At 43.9% G+C, this 20,748-nt stretch overlaps 1 protein-coding gene across 1 annotated transcript in view; it reads right to left on the minus strand.

Annotated features, from left to right (window-relative positions):
• Nucleotides 1-9,091: 9,091 nt before the first annotated feature.
• Nucleotides 9,092-20,748, minus strand: part of med1 (mediator complex subunit 1) — a 174,084-nt gene continuing 162,427 nt past the window's right edge. Inside the window, exon 16 of the mRNA XM_084134395.1 lies at nt 9,092-13,632. Coding sequence (XP_083990521.1) covers nt 9,882-13,632 — 3,751 coding nt within the window. The 3' untranslated portion in view covers nt 9,092-9,881. The remainder of the gene's footprint in view (nt 13,633-20,748) is intronic.

Raw genomic sequence — 20,748 nt, forward strand, 5'->3', positions numbered from 1 at the left:
CACACGAGAAGCGAGGAACTCTCCACGCACATAGTCATATGAGACGCGCGCACGCACAAACTCTCCACGCGCATACGAGACGTGAGCACACACACAAAACGTACTCGGTTACTAACGTAACCTCGGTTCTCTCTAGAGAGGGAACGAGTACTTGCGTAATATCTTACGCTAGGGGGAAACCTCTTTTCCTCGAGATATTGAAGCCAAAAATTATCCTTAATTTTGCAATAATGTAAAACGCATTGCAGCAGCATGCAGACATGGGCGAGACAGCTCGCGCGCCCATTGGCTGCTCTGCGGCAACTGCACCAGCCTATCGAGAGAGGCCCCTCATGACGTCAGAACCAATGAGGGTGCTTCGCGCCCACTACGTCATGTCCCGCCGAAAGCGGGTGGGGCTTGGGCTATAAATACGGCCCCGAGAGGCTGGTTTGGTCAGTTTTTCATCGCCGAAGCGAATCAGAACGTGACGCATGCACGGCAAGATACGCAAGTACTCGTTCCCTCTCTAGAGAGAACCGAGGTTACGTTAGTAACCGAGTACGTTCTCTTACGAGAGGTTCTCTCGTACTTGCGTAATATCTTACGCTAGGGGAACACAGTGTAAAACGCCGTGCGTGCTTGAGATACAACACTAAAGTCCCAAGGGCAGGTGCCCGGGGCTCATATAGTGCCTAATCACAAGGGACTCACAGAGAATCCGGGAAGAGGGGCTAGAATAGCATCATTCCTATAATATAGAGCTCTAATAAGAGCAGATTATATCAAGTGTTCCACACAGCCAGGGCGAACTCGGCCTGGACTGATAAATATGGGGGACTTACGCACTGCCCACAGAAGTATACAGACGATCAGTGATCGACGCTCTATCAGTTTCAGCATCCTGAGCCGATAGCATCGGGCAGGCAACACTGAAAAATTAGACCGAGAGCAACTTAGCTTGTAAAGCGGGAACCTCGAGGTTATATAACCTTATAAATGTAGACGGGGAGGCCCAGCCTGCCGCCATACAGATATCTTGCAAGGCAATCCCACTAGACCAAGCCCACGACGAGGCCATGCCTCTTGTGGAGTGCGCTTTGACACCTAACGGGCATTGCAGGCCCTTGGATGTGTAAGCTAGCGCTATAGCATCAACTATCCATCTGGATAAACTCTGTTTTGACGCAGCTAGTCCCTTAGAACGTCCGCTGAACAAAACAAAGAGCTGCTCCGTCTGTCTGAAAGCAGATGAGCGAGACACATAGGCTCTTAACGCCCTGACCGGGCAAAGGAAGCCTGCGTCCCCTTCCTCTTCAGATACTGGCAGGGCCGACAGGGAGATCACCTGTGCCCTAAACGGTGTATTGAGGGATTTAGGAACATATCCGTGCTTTGGTTTGAGTATGACTCTCGAGTCATTAGGCCCAAACTCCATACATGTCGCGCTCACTGAGAGCGCTTGCAAGTCCCCTATGCGCTTCACTGAAGCGAGAGCCAGAAGAAACACTGTTTTGAGAAATAAGAGTTTCAGGTCTATTGACTGTATTGGCTCGAATGGGGCACCTTTCATGGCTTCCAGAACCGTGGAAAGGTCCCAAACGGGAACCGAGGGAGGTCTGGGAGGATTCAGCCTCTTAGCTCCTCTAAGGAAGCGAATGACCAAATCGTTCCTTCCTAATGACTGGCCAAGCGGTGGTTCAGCGAACGCTGCTATGGCCGCCACATAAACTTTGAGCGTGGATGGGGCTCTGCCCTTATCCAGAAGCTCTTGTAAAAAGGAAAGAACCTCCGGCACCCCACAGTGTGAGGGTGAAGTGCCACGCGCTGTACACCAGCTAGTGAACACAGACCATTTTGAGGAATAGAGCCGCCTCGTAGATGGAGCTCTAGCCTGCGTGATCGTGTTTAACACTCCCGCTGGGAGGTTAACGGGTACCCGTTGATGGCCCACACATGAAGGGACCAAAGCTCCGGGCAAGGATGCCAGATCGAGCCGTTTGCCTGCGAGAGGAGATCCCTCCTCACCGGTATCGGCCACGGGGCGGTACTCGTCAGCTGGACTGGAAACCAGGCTTGGTTCGTCCATAATGGGGCGACGAGTAGCACTGGGCATCCGCTTTCCCTGATCCGCTCTAACACCTGGGGTAGGAGCGTGACAGGGGAAAACGCATAGAGCGGGCAGCGGGGCCAGACGTGGGCCAGCGCATCCCTGCTCTTGGAGAAAAATTCCTGACAGTGAGCGTTCTCTTGAGACGCAAATAGGTCTATTTTCGCTCTGCCAAATGTCCTCCATAGCAGTTTGACTGTCTGTGGGTGTAAAGACCATTCTCCTGCCGGAAGATTGTTTCTGGACAGTCTGTCTGGTCCCACATTCCGGTGGCCGGGCACATGCGCTGCTCTGAGCGAGCGCAGATTGTGCTGAGCCCAGACCAGGAGGCGTTCCGTCAGCCTGTGAAGGGTTCTGGATCTGATACCTCCTTGGTGATTTATATAAGCCACCACTGACATGTTGTCCGAACGGACCAGGACGTGGTGTCCTATTATTTGGGGACAAAAGCGCCTCAGCGCGTTGTCGACTGCCATCATTTCCAGGCAGTTTATATGTAGAAGCTTCTCCTGTTCTGACCACTGGCCGAAGAACGGTCTGCCCTCGAGCAGCGCTCCCCATCCCGAGGTTGAGGCGTCCGTAGACACCACCTTCACACTCGAGGAAGTCCCCAGGCTTACACCTGACCGGTACCAGTCGGTCGCTGTCCAAGGTTTCAGAGCTGCGACGCATTTCTGATCGACCTTGAGGCGCAAGAGACCGGAGGTCCACGCTCTGCGCGGCGCGCGCGCTTTCAACCTGTACTGCAGTGGGCGCATGCGAAGCAGACCCAGCTGAAGCACTGAAGATGCTGAAGCCATGAGACCCAGCATCCTCTGAAACTTTTTGAGCGGGACTAAAGTGCCGTGGCGAAAAATTTCTGTCATGCGCTGAATACTTAGTCTGCGCTGCGGCGACAGTTGTGCTGTCATAGACAGCGAGTCCAGTTCTGTACCCAGAAAAGATATTTTCTGACTGGGAGACAGCGAACTCTTCGCCCAATTGACTTTGAGACCTAAATTCTCGAGGTGATCGAGTAATATGGTCCTGTGTTCAATGAGCTCTGACTGTGATCGAGCTAGAACCAGCCAATCGTCCAAATAATTCAGCACTCGTATGCCTCTGAGCTTGAGGGGTGCGAGCGCTGCATTCATGCACATCGTGAATGCGCAAGGTGGCAGGGATAGGCCAAACGGCAGGACTGTGTACTGATATGCCTGGCCCTCGAAGGCGAATCTCAAAAATCGCCTGTGACGTGACGCTATTTGTATTTGAAAATAAGCGTCTTTCAGATCTATCGACATGAACCAGTCCCCTTGGCAAACTTGCGAGAGGATTTTCCTGGTCGTGAGCATTCTGAACCGTCGTTTCAGAAGTGCTTTGTTTAGTCGTCTTAGATCTAGAATGGGTCTGAGACCCCCGTCTTTTTTGGGTACCAGAAAATATCTGCTGTACATGCCCCCTTCGCTCTGAGCTTGTGATAAGGGTTCTATAGCCCCTTTGCTCAGTAACTTCGCTATTTCGGCTCGAAGTAGGTGTGCTACTTCCTTTTCCACCGTAGTTTCGATTCGCGCCACTTGGCGTTGCGGGCGTCGACTGAACTGTAGCGAATAGCCTCTTTCTATAATGTTCAGGACCCACTCTGATACCCCGGGAAGCTCTGCCCACGCTTTCGCGTGAGTGGCTAGGGGTAGAATGATATCTGGGGCTCTGGTCGCGACCTAGTGGCGAGCGGAGAGCATCGGTGTGCTGTAACATTAGTCATTAGTCATTAGTAGTACTTTATTGTTCAGCCTTAGCTGAAAATTGGTCTTTGGTCTCGCCATACAATCACAAAACAATTAACAATACACAATATACATCAAAATTAAAATATTCACATCTCCTGCCGCACATGAGCGCCGCGCTTGCAGCGTGTGAGACTGGGGGCGTGCTGATCACAGCGGGCAGCCTGCCCGCGCTCAGTTCTCCTACAGCGGTGTGCTGAGAGAGAGCGAGCGGGGTGAGCCCCGTGGGGTTTATTATGTCTGTGAGCGAATGAGGGCGCGGGACAGCGGGCCCATTCATAACGCTGAAAACACCGTCTGTTTGTGCAGACTGTATGTGTGTTGGTTTCGTTTTTACAGAAACCGTGAGACATGTAGTGTGTAGTGTTTGCGGGCACTGGGACGTGGGCACAATCACTACATTTGGTGCACAACCGACATGAGTCGATTTTATTTGTGCGGGCCGTGTGTGGCAGGCCGTGTTTGTGTGTAGGAATGGGCACTGGGCAGTGGGCATTTTTACTACACTCATAACACCATCGGCCGTGGCCGGAATACCAGAAAATACACTCTTTAAGGGATTTATCTGGGTCGCCGTAAAAACAGTGTTTGTGTGCAGGCAAGCGGGCTGTGTTGCCGACTTGTTTACTGCAGAATACGCTGGAACAGTCGCAATTACTGGAACTGAGCGAGCAAGAAGTTTTGGTGGGAGTCCGGCCGCAGCGGCTAGGAATACTTTGTGTTGCCATAGAAACAGTGTTTGGGTGCAGGCGAGCGGGTTGTACAACGCGCTCGTTGGCTGCAAAATACACATCTGCAGTCGCCTTTAAGGGAACTGACAGAACGAAAGCATTGACGGCATAATTTTATGTGCCAGAAGACCCGGGATTCGAACACAGGTCTCTCGTGTGAAAGCCTAAGATTCCACCACTGAGCCACAGGGGGGAACCCATAAGCTTTCAGTTAGCACGAGCATATAAGATAGCGTCAACATGTATGCTTCGGCGTTTGTTTGCAGGCGTGCATGTATATAACAGGCTCGTTTGCTGCAATATTGATATTTCCAGTCGCCTGAACTTCAGAGGGGAATGAGAAATGGAGACTGGTCCGGCCTCAGCGGGACTAAAAGCACTCTCTTTTCTCATTTCGCCAGTGACGCACGAACCATAGAAACGGTATCTGGGTGCAGGCGAGCGGGTTGTACAACGCGCTCGTTGGCTGCAAAATACACATCTGCAGTCGCCTTTTAAGGGAACTGACAGAGCGAAGCATTGACGGCATAATTTTGTGTGCCGGTAGACCCGGGATTCGAACACGGGTCTCTTGTGCGAAAGCCTTAGATTCCGCCGCTGAGCCACAGGGGGAGAACACATAAGCTTTCAGTTAGCACGAGCATATAAGATAGCGTCAACATGTATGAGAAATGGAGGTTAGTCCAGCCTCGGCGGGACAAAAAAACACTCTTTTCTCATTTCGCCGGTGATGCGTGAATGGGGCGCAACTAGGGCGGGGTAGCTTTTCTTATAACGTAAAGAAAAAAACTAACCCCGTGACCGTCCGCTTCCGGTCTCCCTTGTGAACGGCGCAGTTTGCGCGGCTCAAACAGAGGGAGAGCAGATATCATCCCCCACAGACGCGGCTTCTTGGTCTACATCCACGACGGAAGCGGCGGCACGCGGCGGCCGCTGTCCATCAGGAAGAGACTCAGCGAAGCAGGTTAAGCAGGCGGGCGCACCGGCGAGCTTTGCGGGCTGGGGGAGGTTCGGAGGTGCAGTCTCGGAGAAGGATGCCAGGCGAGTCCTCAGAGTCACCGTAGGCATTAGCTCGCTGAGGGCAGCACCGTCAGCGAGCGCGAGAGCTGCGTGATCCTTGCCAGGAAAAGGGGTGTCTTGAAAAAGACGCCCGGCTCTTTTAGTGCAAAAAACACAGTAGCAGAGAAAAGGATATGTACGCCGGAAAGCGTGAGCAGGAACGGCGACTGAAGGCGGCGAGTTGTCGACCAGCAGCTTCAGATGCAGCACTAATCCCGCTGAGTGCTTCTATCAGACGGCGCGGCTTCTTCCTCTCGGGATCCAGCGATGCGTGAGCTTCGCTGAAGAGATGAAAAACTGACCAAACCAGCCTCTCAGGGCCGTATTTATAGCCCAAGCCCCACCCGCTTTCGGCGGGACATGACGTAGTGGGCGCGAAGCACCCTCATTGGTTCTGACGTCATGAGGGGCCTCTCTCGATAGGCTGGTGCAGTTGCCGCAGAGCAGCCAATGGGCGCGCGAGCTGTCTCACCCATGTCTGCATGCTGCTGCAATGCGTTTTACATTATTGCAAAATTAAGGATAATTTTTGGCTTCAATATCTCGAGGGAAAAGAGGTTTCCCCCTAGCGTAAGATATTACGCAAGTACGAGAGAACCTCTCGTAAGAGAACTCGCGCACATACTCAATGAGACGCGAGCACACACACAAACTCTCCGCGCACATATTCATGAGACACGAGCACACACACATAATACCTTAAAGATGTGGAAAAGTCGATCAAAAGTGTGGGTACGTTTCTCCAGGCTCGATGCCAACAGCGCGCGATGCAGTATGTGCAGTAAAATAATTGCTGCAAAGACCGGTACCACAACAAATATGATGAAGACCTTGACAGTGCACGGCCACGGAGTAAAAATAATAGCAGAAAGTTGCGTCGCCTTCTACTGGTAAATGAAGAGGTACCTTGTTGATCACTCTGACAGTGTTTATATTGCAATAATAACCTACTGAGTGTACACAGCCGTTCAAAAATGTGTTGGTCAGTCAGAAATTTTTTTTTTCAGTAAGGATGCATTAAAGTTATCAAAAGTGACATTAAAACGTGTAATGTTACAAAATATTTAGTTTTTAAATAAATGCTGTTCTTTTGACATTTTTATTCATCAAAGAATCATGAAAAAAATAGTGAAAAATCAGTTTCCAAAATATTAAGCAGCAAACTGTTTTCATATTTCTGAAGGATCATGTGACACTGAAGTAATGATTTTGAAAATTCAGCTTTGACATCACAGGAATAAATTACATTTTGAAATATATTCAAATAAGATTTTAAATTGTAATACTATTTCACAATATTACAAGTTTTACTGTATTTTTTATATATATATAAAAAAAAAATTCAGCTTTGGTGAGCATGAGCTCTTTATAAAACATTTTTTGTTCCTTTGTGCTTTTTTTGTTCCTTTGTGCACTGGCTAAGGAGCATGAGTCAAACTGAAAAAAATAAAACCAACATTTTCTGAGGTAATGTGTTATGTAATCTTGTTAAAATGGATTTCATAAAATTGGTATCGAAAAAAGTATCGTTAGGAACCGGTATCGAAACTAAGGTATCGAAAATGGCACCGGATCGAAAGATTTTGAACGATACCCCAGCCCTAGTTGTAACTCAAGCATACAATGTCCAATCTGCCCCAAACTTGTTTGATTAAAGTCCTGCACTGAACACATCTACATAGCGATATTCAGATATAAACATAGCCCCACCTACTGGCAACAGAAACTGACATGGTTAACACAGTAATGCAGTACTAACCACATAATTACTGTGTACTAAGCATGCTAGAAACATACTAAACATGCTAGCAACACTTAGCTGAGTCATGAAGCATGCTATTATCACCATTATACAAAACATTTTGTAACTGACTTTGACATACTCTTACTATATATACCTCCTTAAATGCACATTGCCCAACCATGCCCTGTCTTCCTAAAGCTACCGAGTGACGATGGCACGAGTGCGAGGGCCCTTTCATCGCTGCTTGCAGCTTTAATTATAATTATTACTATGATGGTTTCAAATTGTCTTGAGTCTATATCTATATCTTCTTCTCTCCACAACATCACCAGAAAAATGTAAGTAATAATGATTGCTATTATATTAATCGATTGCTTAAAGGCACAATATGTAACTTTTTTGCTTTAAAAATAGCAAAAATCACTATATCTATGTTATATATTTTTTTTAGTTGTGTACTTACATTATCCCGACTGTTTCCAACAACTTTCAAACCAGGAGAAATTTGTAATTTAATTCGAGAAACGTCCCGTTTCTTTATTTCCGTTTTGTCGCCGCCAATGCCGTCATATCCGCGTTGTCCCTGGTTTCCGCTTGTGCTGCCATGGCAACCATAGCTATGAACCAGAGCCGTCTGATAGTAACCAAAGCGACTGATGCGGACAACTTTGTAGTTCGCAATGTCTATTTGCACGCTGTTGTTGTTTCGTTCAAACATTATGGACCATGGCAAGCAGACTTTGGATAAAAAAAGGAGAACTAAAACGAGAATCAATATCAGCGCGGTGTTTTCGAGATGCCGAGAGCTCCCATAGACAGTATATAAACAAGAGCTCCACGTCCGAGACTTCGACCGCTCCTACATGTACTTTATTAAACAGGTGAGCACATTTACATAAAACTAATCAATGTTTTATAGTTCAACAATGATAAAATGTCAGAATATGATCTGTATGTTATTCTAATGTTGATCTAGTTTACTGCTAGTCTCATACAGACAAACACATACATTTCAACACATTCAAATGCAGTTTAGTGTGATAGTGTAATGTTAGACCAAGTGAAACAGCGCTGCGTTACCTCACAAGTTTAATTTGTCTAATAAACTGACCTGTGAGTTGTAATTTTGCGTGTAGTTCGGTAGAATGAAATGTCCATATTCCTTTTATATCCGCAGGACTCGCGTCGCTTGTGGAGCTGATAGCTGTCTCTTAGCAATCCCGAACTGCTTCATATCACAGTCATGATAAAAACGTTGATGTATTCAGTCATCCATAAACATTATTAGATCGGTCGGCTTGACGTTGACGACAAGATCCATAATTCTTAGCAAATGTTGCGTCATCAAACTACGCCTTTGTTATTGTAAATAGGTTAGCGACCCCTAGTGGCGAAAAATGCCATACTGTGCCTTTAAACTTATCACTGTACCTGCATACACTATATCTATACATCTATATATTTTGCTGTTCTTTTTTTTTTCCATGTGTATGTATAGTCATAGGTCTCTTACTTTTTATAAGCTGCTATGTCTTGTAGATTTTTGTGTTTTTTTCACAATGAATCATAATAGAAAGATTTTGTTTTTAATTGAAAACCATGCAGTGAAATACACCTGCAATAGTTTCACATTGTAATGTCATTGAATCATTAAAAAAACTTTAAAAAAAAAACTAAGAGAGAATAATAGATCAGAACTTAATTAAAATGAACAAAATTTTTTAATATTTCAGTGACGGCAATATATAACCCAATATATAACAGCTTTTGACATCGCCTCATGAGCTCAAATAGGACACAAATAGGCAATATGCCAAAAGAGCAACAAAAACTTGCCATTGCCATTTATTTCAGTCTTGAAAAACTTCATTTTACAGAAAAGACAGACAATGAAATGAATTACTGTTACACACATCACCTATTTACCAAAATAAACTTGTGATAAAAAAGTGATGGTAGAAATATAAAATGTAAAATAATGTGAAATTAAAAATATACAAATTCTCTAAGATTAAGAGACTAAAATCAAAGAATGATGTTTTTAATAAATCATGTTTTAGATAATGTCCAGTTAAGCAAGCTAAATAACTCAATAAATGAAAAGATTGATTTCACAGTGTATATTGCAATATTTTTTTGGGAAAATGCAAAATAAAGCTAAGGCTTAGAATTAGAAAAGGAAAACAAAACATACATAGCAACTAAATATCTATTTAAAGTCTTACAAAATATTATATATATTGTCAAATGATTTTAAAATGGATTAATTTTTTTCCCCAAAAAAATTGAGAACCTGAAGATATTTTCATTGAAATACCAGAACACGCCCTCTTTGCAAAATATATGATTTGCAGGAATTAAGCCCACATTACAAATGGTGACATAGTACAATTATTACACTACTTGTAATAGGCAATTTTTTTCCAAATATAAAAAGGAATTTTATAGTAAAAGCCAGCTGCATTCATTTGCCTCTACTAAAGTCATATTGTTTATTTGAAAGGTTCTAGATTGCCAGTTAAGGCAGAGTCCATGAGGTCATCATCCTCTGTATGCATAAACACAGGACTTGGACGTGTGGACCGCTCAGAGCTAAGCAACAACATTGAAGTTTCTGAAGATATAGGGGATCTGGACCAGCCATCTGTCTTTGTTGTGTGAGAGGAGGGCCCACAAGACATCGTTGACTTCTTCTTTTCTTTTTCTCGATCTCTGTCCCTATCCCGCTCTTTCTGCTTCTTCTTCTCTTTTTTATGTTTCTTGTGTTTTTCACTCTGGTTAATGGATATGGAACTCATGTAGTCTTGAATGGGTTGGTGTGATCTCATAGTTTGGTCATCATCAGAGCTAGGACTGTTCTGATGAGACTTTTCAGCAAATGAACTGCTACCAGACTCGCTCTCACTGTCTGGATTTATAGGCGTGTACCCAGGGGAACGACTGTGGCTAGGGGAGCTGCGGTCATGTTTTGGTGTAGAGCCACTAAAAAGGGGTGATGCTTTGTGGCCTGAGTGCTGGGAGCGCATGGCACCATCTCCAGAAATTTCTCCAGGTTTCTGAAGAGTTACTTTAGATTTAATGCTTGGAGAGCCTCCTTCTGGCTTGCTAATAATAATCTTTGCCACACCAGTGCCAGTCACTGCACTGCTTTTGGAATCAACCATCTTCTTGTCACAAGAATTGCTCCCTGATCCAGACACCTTGGATTTGCCATCTTTGTCTATCTTGTCACGCTTGCTCAGAAACTCACCTCCCTGGGAGGAAATACCATGCTTGGAGGATGTAGGACCAGCGTTTTGTGGCACTACCCCACCTGCAGTGCCACCACAGCCTTCACTCTCCTCCCCACCTATGCCCCCACTACCCACACTCTTCAGTTTGTCAATGACTGCAGTTAGAGATGGCTTTTTGTTTCGGCTTGGGGACTTTCCCTTTGCATTAGGGTTGTTTCCACTCCCACCACCACTGCAACTCCCACCACTGTTCCCATATTGTGACTGACCACTTGAAGAAAAGGGCATGGAGCCAGATGATGATGAGGAACTTACAGAGGAAGTAGAAGATGTAGAAGTGTTTGTGGATGAACTACTGCCTAACAGTTTTTGGGTACCCATTCCACAACCTGAAGAGGACTTGGACCCTCCTGATCCTCCACTGCCCGAGCCAATAGGGGATTTAGCCTTAGATGAGGGTGGGGTTCCAGGCACCTGGCCTTGAAGTTTCATTGGAGAGGACAGCTTGTCCGAACTTCCAGAACGAGAGTGTGAGGGTGATATGTTGGGCTTCATGTTAGGGTTCATGAGTGAGCCAGGAGGCTTACCACCTTGGGGCTTATTTTTGTTTCCACTTCCTGTTCCACTGCCGCCACCACTGAATGAGCCTGACAAACCGTGCTTTGTTATGGGAGAGGAGGATTGCTTGCCTGCGCCCATTCCCATGGAAGATCCTTTGGATTGAGAAGGCATACTACTTCCAATACCTACAATGCTTGATGGTTTGGGAATATTGCTTTGTCCAACAGAGCCTTCAAGTTTACTACTTTTAATCTTCCCTGAAGAGGAGGAAGAGTAGGAATGGTGACTTTTGCTATTGTTTGTGCCACTTGTACTACCAGTGCTTCCGCTTGTTGAGCTACTTGATGTGTAGCCTCCATGAGATGATGTTTTTCCTCCAGTTAAAGTCCTGGGAATTTGTATAGTGATTTTTGGGATTGGTGGAGTAGCACCTCCTGGTGGGGTTTGAGACCTGCCTGAGCTCCCTGGGGATTTTGATCCACCTGCACTTACTAATCCTCCGGAAGTGGCACTCCCACAAGGAGGAGTGTAAGGTCGACCCCCTGAGCTGTGTGAAGGTGACTTGCCATCTGGATCCAGCTTCTTGCGTTTTGATGATTTGTCTTTTGATTTGCCCTCACTTGAAGGAGTGCGACTGCGTTTTACCGGCTTCATTTCAGAAGAGCATACACTCCCCATTCCTGTTCCAGAATTTCCTGGTCCATGATCTTCCTTTGCCCTTATCTGCTGCTGTTTAACCTTTGTATCATCATTTTTAAAATCATTACCAGCTACCACAATGCCCATCATGAGTGGACTTTGGCCTCCACTAGTGTGAGAAAGGTGTGAGTCTGCCATATCTGATGCTGGACCCAGTATTGGCTTTCCTCCAGCACCATTCCCACCAAAAATACCCATTTCAAAAGGGTCTTTCAATAAAGCCTCTGGAGTATTTTGGCCATGTGAGGCAGGATTCTGAGGTGTGCCTGTAGGAGTGTTCTGCTGACTTCCTCCACTAAAACTTTTAACCAGTTCAAGATCTGGGTCAGGGCTGGAGGAGCTGTCTTCAAAGTAAGTCTGTGAAAAGCTTCCCTGTCCAGGTAAAAGCTCTGGGTTGAAGTCTGTGTCTGGGAAGAAATTAGTTGAGGAAGAATCGCTATTGGGTGTTGCTGCAGTAGCAGCTTCTGCAATCAAGTCTGCTGCATCCGTAAAGGGATTTTCATTGCTGTTTGCATTAAACAGGTCTGCCTCAAACACTGTGCTACCTTGGCCCGAACTGGAAGAATCCCGGAGTGGAGTTCCCAAGGAACCTCCTTCTTCACCAGCCATTAGGTGCTGACCATGACTGCTATTGCTTCCTTTGTTGGCCTGATCAGGAATATCAGACAGAATGTCATTGATATCAGGCCCAATACTGTCAGAGCTGGAGAGGCGAACCATACGGGCTATGGGTCCATGTGGCTGAGACTGGACTTGTGTCTGGGGTTGGACATGACAGTGTGGGTGGTATGGCATTCCAGGACCTGAAGGAGGTGTTCCACACTGACTTGGAGCTGGAGTGATACTATGAGGAGTGTCAAGTCCATCACCTGGAAGACTAACATCAAAAATAGGGTTCTGGGAGGCATCAACGTCCATAGAGAAAAGCTCTCGGTGGAAATCATCTTCAGAGTGGTGTGTGTGATGATGCTGTTGGGTCATGCCTCCCACTTGCTGTTGGAATTGTTGTTTCATGCTCATTCCGCCACCTGCACCCATTACTCCTTTATCAGAGCCTCTTGGACGCTTTTTCTTGCCCTTGGTGCCAGGGCAAGACTGCCCTTGGCTATCTGTCCGCGGGGACCCAGATGAGTTCTGTCTTTCTAGAGGGCTACTGCTGTACAATGCAGCAAAATCTTGTGAGGGATTATCCTTCAGTAGGTTCATCAGCATAGGGTGGTTTTTGGTGTTGCTTGCTGGTGAGGTGGTTGTTGGTGGGGTTTGGTGGGGCTGAGGTGGCTGGGGAGTAGGACTGGACCCAACACTGCCTGTTATTTGCAGAAGACTGGTTAGGATTGGATTCTGAGTAACTTTGTTAAAGTCATCTGAACCATGGCTCTGAGATTGTTGTTGTTGTTGCATTGCTTGCTGCTGGCCTCCAACCTGTACCATGGTGTCCATACATGAGCCTACCTGACCAGTACGACTCATGTTGAAAAGTGACGTGATTGGGCCTTGGAAAGAACTGCTTCCCCCTACATGGTTGCTTCCTGCAGTGCTGGTCCCACTACTTAAACCAGGAAGACCCATTTGGTTGCTCCCATCTGGCCCTGTACCCATTCCCATGTAACCTGGGCTACCAGTTGGTGGCAAGTTCTTCTTCACTATATTTTCCACAGTTTCAGCTATAAGGGACAATGCTGGAGTGTCTGCTTGAATGGTCTCTGCCTTGCGTCTGATGGCGCGCATAGTCACAGGAATGGACATGCATCTAGGGAGGGAAAAATAGATACAACAGATAAGTATTTCTGACTCATTAACATTTAAAGACACATTATTAAGACCACAATTTTCACTACTTTCCAGTAAGTAGTCATTAAGCATATACTTTGTCCACATACAGTTCACTATTAATGGAGGAGTTTATGACCGTTCATGTATCACGCTTTGTGTGATGCAAACCTACTTAAAGAAATGTTCACCCAAAAATAAAAATTGTCATTAATTATTCACCCTCATGTCATTCCAAACCCATAAGACCTTCGTTCATCTTCGGAACACAAATTAAGATCTTTTAGATGCAATCTGAGAGCTTTCTGTACTTTCCATAGACAGCTAAGCAACTACCACTTTGACTCTTCAAAAAGTTCATAAAGAGATCGTAAAACTAATCCATATGAATAGAGTGGTTTGTCCAAATTTTCTGAAGAGACTCGATCACTTTATTTGATGAAAAGATTTAACTTTTTTTTTATTCACATTTAACCACCTCATTGGTTCTTGCGGAAGATCAAATGTGCTGCGTAAACCACGAGAATGAACCACATTGGTTCTCGCACATCAAGCGAACATGCTTGAGTTTCCGCTTACCACAACTGATGTGTAAGTTGATGAATGTTTGTGTGAATAAAAGCCTAAATTCAATATGTCCATCATATAAAACGATTGTGTCTCTTCGTAAAATTTGGACTAAACTACTCAATTCATATAGATTAGTTTTACAATCTCTTTTTTTGAAGCGTCAAAGTGGTAGTTGTGTAGCTGTCTATGGAGTACAGAAAGCTCTCAGATTTCATCAAAAACATCTTAATTTGTGTTCTGAAGATGATCGAAAGTCTTGCGGGTTTGGAACGGCATGAGGGTGAGTAATAAATGACAGAATTTTTATTGTTGGGTGAAATATCCCTATAAAATATTTTCCACAATAAAAGCCATATTGTTACTCTAGATCAGACCACTGGGCATTGTACGGCCCCTGGGCCAAATCAGGCCCTCTGGCTATCCTTGACCGGCCCGTGTGAGTTATTTCGTAAATTAGAGGTGGAGTCCATAACTTTTTTTGTGTGTGTTCAAAATGTACAAAAATTATATATTGAGCAAGTACATCATGAATAAATTTTCCAAACCGTGTTTTTGTCTTATCTTGAATCACTGTGGTACACCTATAATCAGTGTTTATATTCTGACTATTTCAGGCCGGTCGGGTTAAACGCTGCAGAGTAGCCCAGTGCCTGCGTGACTCGTCATAGACATGAGAGAAGTAGCTCCGGCTGCAATGTTCTTCTGCAAGACGCAGTGCCAAAAGTTATGGACTGCTGCTTTAAAAGTCAAGGCAACTGATTTTTCTACATAAATGCTAACACTGGGGGCATTTATTGTTTTTTATAGTTAATGTGATGCTAGTCTTTGAAATACTTGCTTTTTTGTATAAAGTTGTGATGCTAGTTTTTAAACACTGCAAAAAAATTAAATTGAAAATTTTCAAAACGTTTTCAAAAAGTTTTTCAGAATGTTCATTAAATAGTGATATAATTGTGTGCTCCACATTTTCATTTCATTCATTTTTTATAAATAGAAATAATATATTGTAATAATAACCCATGGTAAATTTAAGCAAAACAGACAAAAAAAATAGCCTTTTCTGTTCATCATCTTAGTCTTAATTCAAAATATCCACACAAATCTAACAAATCTTTATCATATGAAGAACAAAACATGTAAGACAAAGTTATTGGAACCGTTACAAATTCCAATAAGTACAAATCTAAAAGAAATATTTTCTCATTCATATTGCATATTTTTAAGTTCAACATACTGCGGAAAAACTGCGGTTTCACTGGCCTCTAGATATGAGGTGACACACGTAAAATTCTATAGTCATCAATTACTATGAGAAAGACCAGAGAATAAATTGTATGGTGGTTTCATTGTATGGTGGTTGTGTCCACACACTGCAGAGACACATTTATATGCAAACACCATATGCCAACATGTGGGTGTGCATTTTCCGCTGAATGGTCAACCAAAGATCAACCTGTGCCACTTTCAGTTCTTCCACAGTTACATGCAATAGAATAATAGCTATCCGCTGCTATAGTTGGATGGATTCTTAAAGCGTTTATTACAAATAATCTCCCTCTCATCAAACAACTTGACTCAGGAATGAGACAAACCACAATGGGTTTGTCTCATTCCTTGACACAAACCGCACTGGGCTTGGCCTAGAAAAGGTTTTCTTCTGTATAGACATGGGTGCGGCAACCTACTTGCCAGAGAAATATTAGCTGATTATTTCAGAAATATGAATGTACCTTGCATCTGCATCCACCTTACCATCAGCCTACTACTTTGGCACACGTTGGTTTTAGCAAAATCTGTGTGGCAAAGCTGCATGACCCACTGGACAGTGCAGAGATTGATTGTAGCAAAGTGTCGATTTACACAGCAGTCATAACTTTAAGACAATACGCTGAGTTTTGGACAAGGGATGAAGTTGAAATATGAAAATGATTTTTGTATCAATGTCAGTTTACTATCACAGCACATCTATTGTTTTGGTTATTGATAATTGATTGTTTCTGTTGATTGCTGTTATCGTTACTGAATTGTAAATCTCTCATGACTCATGATAATGCATTGTGTTGATTAAATAAAAGGCAGCAACTGTCCAAAAAGAAAGACAAAATAAATGACTGAGAATTTATTCTGATTTTCAGATATATATATTTATGTCATGACAACTCAGAGTAATTGGCATGATAACGGGTGTGACAATGTTGTATGTTTGGCCTTGGTGGAATAGATCTGCTACGCTGCTGCTGTTGCTTTTATTGCTGCTGCTGCTGCTGCTGCAGGTTATTGCTGCTGCGGCAGAGCAAGTATGGGACTTGCTACTGCCAATACATTCACGACATGCTGCTGTGAGCAAGTAAGACATGCTGCTGCTCCAAAGAGCCATAGGAATGTGTGTATGCCATCTATGTGTGCCTGGCCATTTAGTTTTGAGTATGAGAAATGGGGCATTTGCTTGGTCTTGGCGGATCTTGATCTAGCCATTAGAAATGTGGGCTGCCATGAGGTGCATATAAGGCACGTGAAGCATCTCGCAGTGTAACCCTATGTGTACTAGTGTACCCTTTTTTTTTTTTTTTTTTTCAATGGATGTCCCTAGTGACTTACCAATGTGATGTTCTACATACACTCACCTAAAGGATTATTAGGAACACCATACTAATACTGTGTTTGACCCCCTTTCGCCTTCAGAACTGCCTTAATTCTACGTGACATTGATTCAACAAGGTGCTGAAAGCATTCTTTAGAAATGTTGGCCCATATTGATAGGATAGCATCTTGCAGTTGATGGAGATTTGTGGGATGCACATCCAGGGCACGAAGCTCTCGTTCCACCACATCCCAAAGATGCTCTATTGGGTTGAGATCTGGTGACTGTGGGGGCCATTTTAGTACAGTGAACTCATTGTCATGTTCAAGAAACCAATTTGAAATGATTTGAGCTTTGTGACATGGTGCATTATCCTGCTGGAAGTAGCCATCAGAGGATGGGTACATGGTGGTCATAAAGGGATGGACATGGTCAGAAACAATGCTCAGGTAGGCCGTGGCATTTAAACGATGCCCAATTGGCACTAAGGGGCCTAAAGTGTGCCAAGAAAACATCCCCCACACCATTACACCACCACCACCAGCCTGCACAGTTGTAACAAGGCATGATGGATCCATGTTCTCATTCTGTTTACGCCAAATTCTGACTCTACCATCTGAATGTCTCAACAGAAATCGAGACACATCAGACCAGGCAACATTTTTCCAGTCTTCAACTGTCCAATTTTGGTGAGCTCGTGCAAATTGTAGCCTCTTTTTCCTATTTGTAGTGGAGATGAGTGGTACCCGGTGGGGTCTTCTGCTGTTGTAGCCCATCCGCCTCAAGGTTGTGCGTGTTGTGGCTTCACAAATGCTTTGCTGCATACCTCGGTTGTAACGAGTGGTTATTTCAGTCAAAGTTGCTCTTCTATCAGCTTGAATCAGTCGGCCCATTCTCCTCTGACCTCTAGCATCAACAAGGCATTTTCGCCCACAGGACTGCCGCATACTGGATGTTTTTCCCTTTTCACACCATTCTTTGTAAACCCTAGAAATGGTTGTGCGTGAAAATCACAGTTAACTGAGCAGATTGTGAAATACTCAGACCGGCCCGTCTGGCACCAACAACCATGCCACGCTCAAAATTGCTTAAATCACCTTTCTTTCTCATTCTGACATTCAGTTTGGAGTTCAGGAGATTGTCTTGACCAGGACCACACCCCTAAATGCATTGAAGCAACTGCCATGTGATTGGTTGATTAAATAATTGCATTAATGAGAAATTGAACAGGTGTTCCTAATAATCCTTTAGGTGAGTGTATGTGCCTACATACCAGTGTATGTGTGCCACTAAACCAAGTAGTATGGGCCGTAAGGCTTTGCTCTAGTGGCCTATTAGACTGTGTGTGCCTGGGCCTGTTTTGCCGAATGGCTTAACTCTATTGGCCTGTGACTGTGTGCCTGGGCCTGCTTTGCCAAATGGCCAAATGGCTTAACTGCTTTGCCGAATGGCCCTTGACTATATGCACCTGGGCAACCATGCCTAATGGCTTAGCTCTAGTAGCCTATGACTATGTGTGCCTGAGCCGAAAGCTCAAACATATACAATTAGAATGCGCATTATGTGTGAATTTAACAAATTGTAACACGTTACCTAATTGCAGGCTAACTGAGATGAGAAAAAAATAATAACAACCACCTGAGCAAATTAGTATGATAATCGTCATTGTCAAACCCTCTATACTCAAGAGGTGCACATAACTGGAAAATAGGTAGAACAGAAAATGTGGACGGCGGCGCTGTTGAGTAATAATATTTTTGGGGACACGGACATGTTTACTTACTGGAGTAGGATTTTTCTCCATCTCTGGTAAGATACCAATCATGATTAGGGCAGCACGACATAACGTTTTAGCATCGATATGGCGATGTGCGTATCTGCAAAATAGTCACATCGCAGGATGTGTGATGTCATGCACGTATAAGGATCTTAGTTGATCGGTTCCGGTTCGGAACGCTTGTGATTCGTGAATTAATTGCAAAGTTTACCCATCATAGAGTGAAAGTTTATCATTTGCATGTGTTTTTGCATTTCCCTTTCTATTTATGACCAGAGTTGAATGTTTATTTGTATGCTTTTTCTCACTCTATCCCCATGTATGCAGATGAGTGTGACGTTTAAGTAATTTTATTAAACCCGGGGAAAATACGCCATCTCTCATCTCACGTGCATCTTTTCCTCCGACACCACGACAGCTTGTAGGATAAGTGTGCCGCATTAAGTGTGAGTACCAAGCAGCATCTCCAGGTGCTCCCTTGAGAACCAGACCAATAAAGTTATGTGCACCCCTGTCTATACTCCTATTTGTAAATGGACAACGGATGAATAATGGAGCATGACTAACATGTATTCAGCTGACCGAGCCAGACACGCACGAGTAAATGAAAACATCAACCTTGAAAAGTGTTGTTGGAAGTTGGTAAAAGTAATAAGCCCCAGTTAAAAGGTTAATATTTAAACGTGAATGCCCATCCCATCTCTGTTCTGGAACCTAGAGTTCCCAAATTTTAGTGAAGGTGCTTAAGCAGATGCTGTATAGCAGTGTCCACCAAGAGAATATAAATGTACCGCAAACATTCGATATGAGTCATTTTTTTCACGATATTTGGAAAATAACTCAAATATTTGAGCTGATATTCTATTATATCTATTGTCTGAGTTACATTGCTAATAAATTACGACTTGGCATTTCATATCTGTACCATGCAATGGTTATGTCAACAACACAATTTGAGTCAATCCCACGTCACTCCTGAACTTCACAGCCTGCAATTGACTGTCTGTCCTCACCACAGCATGAACACTTATTCAATGAATGACAGTCGCTAGAGCGTGCAAACTGCTGACTCATCAGCCTGTGCGATCTCAGAAAGTGCCGCTACATCAATGAGCTGTGCAAACTGCAATGAGTCTCCTATTTACACTCCTGTTGTTAAGCAAATACTTCTGCTTTCTAAGCAGGGAGTGATTGTGACTGATAATAAACACCTCTGATGGCCACCACTAATTCATTGAATAAGTGTTCATGCTGTGGTGAGGACAGACAGTCAATTGCAGGCTGTGAAGTTCAGGAGTGACGTGGGATTGACTCAAATTGTGTTGTTGACATAACCAATGCCCTAAATTAATGTATGATTAACTAACTGTATTTTTCTATGTACATTTCTGAAATGCACTTTCTGTAAAGCTGCTTTGAAACAATATGTATTGTGAAAAGCGCTATACAAATAAATTTGAATTGAATTGAACTAATGATCAACGAAAATGCAGCTGCTTTCGTACTTTGTATGTAAATAAGGTGAATACATTGTGTGCATTTTAAAAATTGTAATGTTTACATTTCATGATCGACTCATTAGCCGACACTCAAATTAGCAAACGTACAGTGTCTACTTAACCGCAACGTCTGCTAGTATTCTACAGCTGTTGATATGTGTCAACATTGCAATCTGATTGTTATACATGTTATACATAGTAAAAATACTAGGAATTGCTGTAGTTCTGTTAGATGTGTATACAAATAAAAGCCTTTCACTTTAAAGAGTTCAGAAAAGCTTTTCTCTGTATCTTTACATTGCCTGCTTGCTGCTGCATAAATGTAAAATTCATATTCTCTAGCTTTAATGCTAGTAATTTACTCTAAGCATTAAATCAGGACTGTTGACATGACACGATTAAAACCTCATGAAATGGTTAGTTCATAAGGAATTGATTAAGCAGACTACACAAAACATATAGCGATAGCATAAAAACCCATGCACTTATCTTAGATGTTGAATTTCAGAGGATTTCTAAAAGCGCGCTGCACTGGTAAGGCAAATGCTACCCAAGTATTTGAAGGTTGAGCAGCGATGTCATTGGCTACTGATATGGTAGGAACTAATTAGCTGCGCCCTAATAGATAACAATGTGATTATGAACAGGTGAGTAAAAGGACCCATTAGC

This window comes from Abramis brama (assembly GCF_963993115.1).
Source record: "Abramis brama genome assembly, chromosome: 14".
NCBI classification, from domain to species: Eukaryota; Metazoa; Chordata; class Actinopteri; order Cypriniformes; family Leuciscidae; genus Abramis; species Abramis brama.